The sequence below is a fragment of the Vulpes lagopus genome, chromosome 3, assembly GCF_018345385.1.
Source record: "Vulpes lagopus strain Blue_001 chromosome 3, ASM1834538v1, whole genome shotgun sequence".
Classification (NCBI taxonomy): domain Eukaryota; kingdom Metazoa; phylum Chordata; class Mammalia; order Carnivora; family Canidae; genus Vulpes; species Vulpes lagopus.
In genome coordinates this window covers 20,362,894-20,368,893 of record NC_054826.1, presented here as the reverse complement: position 1 = coordinate 20,368,893, position 6,000 = coordinate 20,362,894, and the positions used below count along the sequence as shown (strand labels likewise).

General features: G+C 53.4%; 1 protein-coding gene across 1 annotated transcript in view; it reads left to right on the top strand.

The window, feature by feature from the left end:
- Positions 1 to 2,510: 2,510 nt before the first annotated feature.
- Positions 2,511 to 6,000, top strand: part of PLCXD3 (phosphatidylinositol specific phospholipase C X domain containing 3) — a 167,937-nt gene continuing 164,447 nt past the window's right edge. The window contains exon 1 of the mRNA XM_041750240.1: positions 2,511 to 2,919. Coding sequence (XP_041606174.1) covers positions 2,817 to 2,919 — 103 coding nt within the window. The 5' untranslated portion in view covers positions 2,511 to 2,816. The remainder of the gene's footprint in view (positions 2,920 to 6,000) is intronic.

Genomic DNA, 6,000 nt, shown 5'->3' with positions numbered 1-6,000 from the left:
ATAGAGAGATGGGGAAACTGGGTCATAAAATTGCCTACAATATTGATTATAAGGCTGGGAAAGAAATCCAGAATTATCAACTTTCAGCCCTGTCTTTTCTGGTAGGTTGCATGCTGAGAAATGTGAAATTTTATGCAAAACCAATATATTAGAAATTCTGAAACTTAAAGCAGATAAAACAGGGGAGGGATTGTTGCTTCACCAAAAGGCAAGTGTACAATTCTTTATAGAGACAACGTTCCTCAACATTTAAAGTAGTTTCATTAAAAAAAAAAGCTTCACAAACCTTTTAGAGACACATAAGTTCAACACACTTGAACAGGGCACTTTTTTTTTTTTTTTTTTAAATAGCAAATGGAGCCTAAAGCCAAAAGAAGGAAGTAAATAATATATTTATTTTTTATTGGTGTTCAATTTGCCAACATATAGAATAACACTCAGTGCTCATCCCATCAAGTGTCCCCCTCAGTGCCCATCACCCAGTCACCCCCACCCCCCGCCCTCCTCCCCTTCCACCACCCCTAGTTCGTTTCCCAGAGTTAGGAATCTCTCATGTTCTGTCTCCCTTTCTGATATTTCCCACTCATTTTTTTTTATCCTTCCCCTTTATTCCCTTTCACTATTTTTTATATTCCCCAAATGAACGAGACCATATAATGTTTGTCCTTCTCCGATTGACTTATTTCACCCAGGGCACGTTTTTAAAGTGTATTTTGTTTTAAAATATCCCCAAAATCCAATAATTATTTCATTCTTTTGAAGATGAATGCTCTGTGAGGATAGAAAAGGCAATGAGGGAAAGAAACATATGCTATCTTAATAGACATACATCTCACATTTTGTGTGATGCTTTGCTGGTAACAAAGTTTTTTCAGATACACTCCTTCCTGGAAGCTTCACCACGAATCTCTGAGTTATTATCACCATTTTATAATGGAGATAAGCAGGGCTGGCAGACACAAGAAGACTTGCCCCAACTATTCTGAGACAGAGCAACTGATTCCCAGATCTGAGCTCTCTCCTCATGCGCGGCCCTGCCACGATGCCAGCAGAACACCAATATTAGTCAGAAGAGTGGTATTTGTAGGTCTCTCGACCTAGAATCTTATAGCAAGCTAAATTCTCACTCTAATCAGAAGGTTTTGTGGGCTCCTACTGGGCTAGCAAGAATATTAAGATTTACCCCAGGGGAAAAAAAAGTCCTAGGACATTTCTTAAAGATAACCCTACCATGTTCTCTCGAAGCTATGAATTGATTCTAAGAAGCAATGGAAATTTTGATCACAAGGATGAGGAATGATCTTTTCTCCCCATCTTTTGCATAGTGTATCCCATTTGGAGTAAATACTCTGTGAACCCCAAATCCTCATACAATAAGCAACCTTTAGTTGTGGTTTTTAGTACTGTAGGGTTTGCTGAAATGAAATGATCATTCCCAGGTTTTATAGCTCTCTCCTACCTTGTTCTCATCGCCCCAACCCCACAGCATTTACTTAGGAACAGGATCTACACACCACTGCCTCTACATTCTTTGGGTTGCAAAGACCTAGCCTATTTTCACTGTACTGCTTATACATTCCTCAGGCCACCGCTGGCCTCATCACATTGGTAAAACACGATTTCCCTTCTCTTTCTCATCTGAAAGCAGGTGGACCAAGACAGTTCTTTGGAGGCTCAGTGAGTGATTTCTCCTGAGAGAGACACAATCTCTCCAGTCTGCCAAGGAATGAAAAAAAAAAAAAAATCAGACAATGGCATAAATCATTTTGAATGTTGCCAAATAAATTCCACCAAATGCTACTGGCAATAATTACAGTATGTCGCTGGGAAATGTGATTTGCTTCTAGCATCGGGCTCTAGCCTTGTCCGGAGTGCCACGAAAAAAACAAACAAACAAACAAAAAAACCAAAAAAAAAAAAAAAAAAAAAAAAAAAAAAACGACACAGAGAGGACACAGGCAGCTCTCTCCATAGCAGGCGCAGGTTTTGCACCGTCCAGGAAACGAAGGGGTTGAAGTGCTTCTTCACCTTGCAGTGTCTGGAACAGGATGCCAGGGATCAAGCAGGAATCACCGGGATTGCCTGCTCTTTGCACACTTGTCAACTACTCCAGAAATCCAAGGGGTGATTCGGGACCACCATTCTGCCACGAGCAGTGCAGTGGCCCCGGCTGAGCAGGGGCGCAACCTGTTGTAGCCGACGGAAAGCAAAGCTCTCGGCTAAGGATGCCAAGTCCTGGGAGCCCAGGCTGCCGGACCGTCCCGAGGCGCCTTAGGTCCACCCCCGAGGCTGCCTTTGCCGCAGGCGGGACCCGGGAGTGACCCCCGAGCGCCGAGCAAGCCCCCGCGCGCAGCCGCCGGGTGAACCAAGTTAGAGGCGAGGCGCGGGCCGCTGCGGAACGGCGGGGCGGGGCGGGGCGGGGCGGGGCGGGGCGGGGCCGAGACGCAGGGGAGGGGAGGGGAGGGCAGGGGAGGGCAGGGGAGGGCAGGGGAGGGCAGGGGGCGGGAGGAGGGCGCGCACCGCCGAGAGGCGAGCGCGGACGCCGGGAACAAAAGCTCCGGCGGAGTCTGGCGGAGGCTCCGGGGGAGCAGGGGGTGTTTTGAATAATCGTTACAGTGAGCATGTGTCTGCGCCATCCTGTGGGTGTGGCGCGGCGCCGGGGGTAACTCGGCGGGGCCCGAGCGCAGCGGGGACTCGCGGCCGCAGCTGCCAGCCTGCCCGGGAGCCGGGAGCCGCGAGCCGGGAGCCGGGAGCCGCGAGCCGGGAGCCGCGAGCCGGGAGCCGCGAGCCGGGAGCGCGCCACGCCGACCCGCACCATGGCCTCGTCCCAGGGGAAGCACGAGCTCAGATTCGCCGACTGGATGGCCGCCCTGCCCGCGAGCATCCACAGCATCCCCCTCACCAATTTGGCCATCCCAGGTAGGCGCGCCGAGCCCCGGGGCGCTCCCCCCGCGCCCGCGCCCCGCGCCCTCCGCCGCGGAGCCCTAACTTGCCTGGCGGCCCCGGGGGGGGGTCCCGGCCCCGCCGCCCTCGGGCCTCGGCGCTCGGCAGACCTCTGGGGACCGCGGCGCGGCCAGTCAAGGTGACTGCTGTGCGCTGTGCGCTGGGCTCAGGAGGCTGCCCGGCTGCGCGGTCGCGGGCCTGGGGGGCGGCGGATGCAGGGCGGCGACGGCGGGTGCCGGGGCTGCGGGGCGACAGGCGCGGGCAGCGCGCGGGGGTCCCCAGGGCTCGGCCCCGCCGCCGGACCTCCGACTCCTCCATCCCGGCCGCGGAATCGAGCGTCTTCGGGAGGTTTCGCGGCTAGACCCGCCGAGGGTGACACTCGCCCCCGAGTCTCCGTGAAAGGCGCAAAGCGCTTCGCGAAGAGCGAGGAAAGTTCAGGGACCCGCGGCGGCGGGGTCGCTGCCCTTGAGCGGCAGCCGAGGGATGGGGCGGGGGGCGCCGCCGTCTGGGTCCCGGTGCAGGCGCTGGGGGCGCCGCGGTCGGGAGGGCGCAGCGGGCGGACCGCGGCGCGGCGGCTCGGGACCCTGCGGGGCGGCGGAGGGCGGCGGCGGACCGGCCGACCCGCGGGAGACGGGGTCGTGCGAGCGTCCCGACAGCCGAGAAGGAGGCCGGGCAAGGCGGGGTAAGGACGCCCGGATCCGAGGCTGCAGCCCGGCGCGCGCGGCCGGCATCGCGGGACCCGGCAGGTGTCTGGGGCGGGAGCGTGCACCGGCCCCCAGCTCAGGTGTGCCCGGGACCGGGAGCGGTGCTGGGTGGCAGCCGCGGACACGGCCGCACGTCCCTACCACTGTGGCTTTTCACCTGGGCCGAGGGCGCAGACGGCCGGTTCTCCCAGGACCCGGCTAGGCTAGAGGGCAGTTGACCCACAGGTAGTCCAGCCCCCGCCCGAGCCCAGCGGGTTATCAAGTTCGACCTTCTGGTCTGTCTCCTGGTGATCTACGCCCCGTCCAGCGCCCCCTCTCAGCCACTGGAGGAAGACAGGATGGGGGGGGGGGGAGGATTCCTTAGAGAAATCCCAACGGGCTCTAACCAGCAGCGCTGGAACTGATCATAACTCAGATCACTGGTCTAGTCAAGTGGTGTTTGGCTGCGAGGACAGGCACAGGCTGCACTCTGAGCGCCAACCCCCGAAGGAAGGATTTGTCTCGTTTTGCCCTTTTTTTTTTTTCTCAAAAGGTAGCTTCCCGAGAGCCCAAGTATCTCCAAGGGAAAGAACCGCCCAGCCTCCCCACTTTGCACTTACTCTGCTACCTGGGTGAGCCTGGGGATTGGCCTTTGGAAGGAGACAGTAGGAAGTACACGACTTTGTGGGCGAAATTTCACTCTCCCTTCCACAGGCGCTCCTATCCTCTTCTTTTTTTTTTAATATATATTTTTTAATTTAATGATAGTCACACACAGAAAGAGAGAGAGAGAGAGGGGCAGGCAGAGACATAGGCAGAGGGAGAAGCAGGCTCCATGCACCGGGAGCCCCACATGGGATTCGATCCGGGGTCTCCAGGATCGCGCCCTGGGCCAAAGGCAGGCGCCAAACCGCTGCACCACCCAGGGATCCCTATCCTCTTCCTTTTTATTTGGTCTTTAGGCAGTTGTTTTCGTAGGATCTCACCTGAGCATTTCCGTACACATCAAATGTAATACAGGCAAGGATTCTGATGCCAGCCTTCTGAGGGGTGACTTGCCAGAAACCTAGGGAGTTTAAAAGCCCGCGCTCACATTGCTAGTTCTGAGAGATGGTATGATGCTATGTCAGAATCTATATGATATTTCTGTAATTCTTCATTTTTCAGATCACCGAACCCCTCCCCAAACCTCACGAAGGAGGCAGTGCTGGTACTACGAACTCCATTTCATAGATGTAAAAATTGCAGCTTAGTAAAGGCAAATGATTTACCCTCAGATCAGTGATCTGACCCCTTACGTGGTCCTTAGGGAAAGTCTCCTAGGGATTTTCTTTTTTTTTTTTTTTAAAGTTTCTCGTTTTTTTAAGATTTTATTTATTTATTTATTCATGAGAGACAGAGACAGAGAGAGGAGCAGGCCCCATGCAGGGAGCCTGACGTCGGACTCAATCCTGGGCCTCCGGGGTCACGCCCTGGGCCAAAGGCAGGCGCCAAACCGCTGAGCCACCCAGGCTGCCCCTCCTAGGGATTTTCGAGGGAAATGCATTGCGGTTTGTATCTGGGTGGCTCAGTAGCAACAGCTACTAACCAGGGGGAGGGGACAAGGAACTAGGCATTAGCAGGATACAGGGCAATTTTCCTTTTCTTTCCTGACGTCAGAGACATTGATATTCTGCGTGTCTCCCAGTAGAGGCGTTGGGGGTAAGAATGGAAGCCTTTGCATGGGATCCATTTTGAGTATAATACTAGGAGGGGTTGTGGCATTGATTGCAGTGGGAACTTTCACTCTTTCCCAGTCCTTCTTAATATGAATCTCCTGCAAGGCCTCCAGTACTTGTCTTAGCCCCAGTACTTCTGAGAAGGAACAAAAAAAATCATTTCACCAAATCTACACCCCTGAATTTCCCCATGATTTTGTAAAGTTGGTTTGGTAAATTCATATATATAAATCTAGGTGTAAAAATGGGTTTGGTGCTTTTCTGCATTATTCAACTGTGAGAATTTTTGGAGGAAAAGAGACATTCAAACTTTGATAGAGAAGGCTAATTGGAGACTATTAAACACTAATGGAATAATTGCCTTAAAATCATGCTAATAGCTTCCTGGCTGCTACATGTTTACTTGGCCAGTTGCTACAGCTTGAATTAAGTAATTATCTCCACCATTTAAAACCACTCCTGATGCACCATGCAAGTGTTTTTGTGGAAGGGAATGACTGCTCGGTCATCCTCAAAGTTCAGGTTTTCTTAGGTGAAGCAACCAGAGAGAGAAGAGCTGCTTAATTAAGAGGCCACCCACTTGGGGCAGCTGACCCAGATTACCCAGGGCTAGTGCAAAGAACAATCTGCAGGTGTGGGATATTCCCCACCATGTG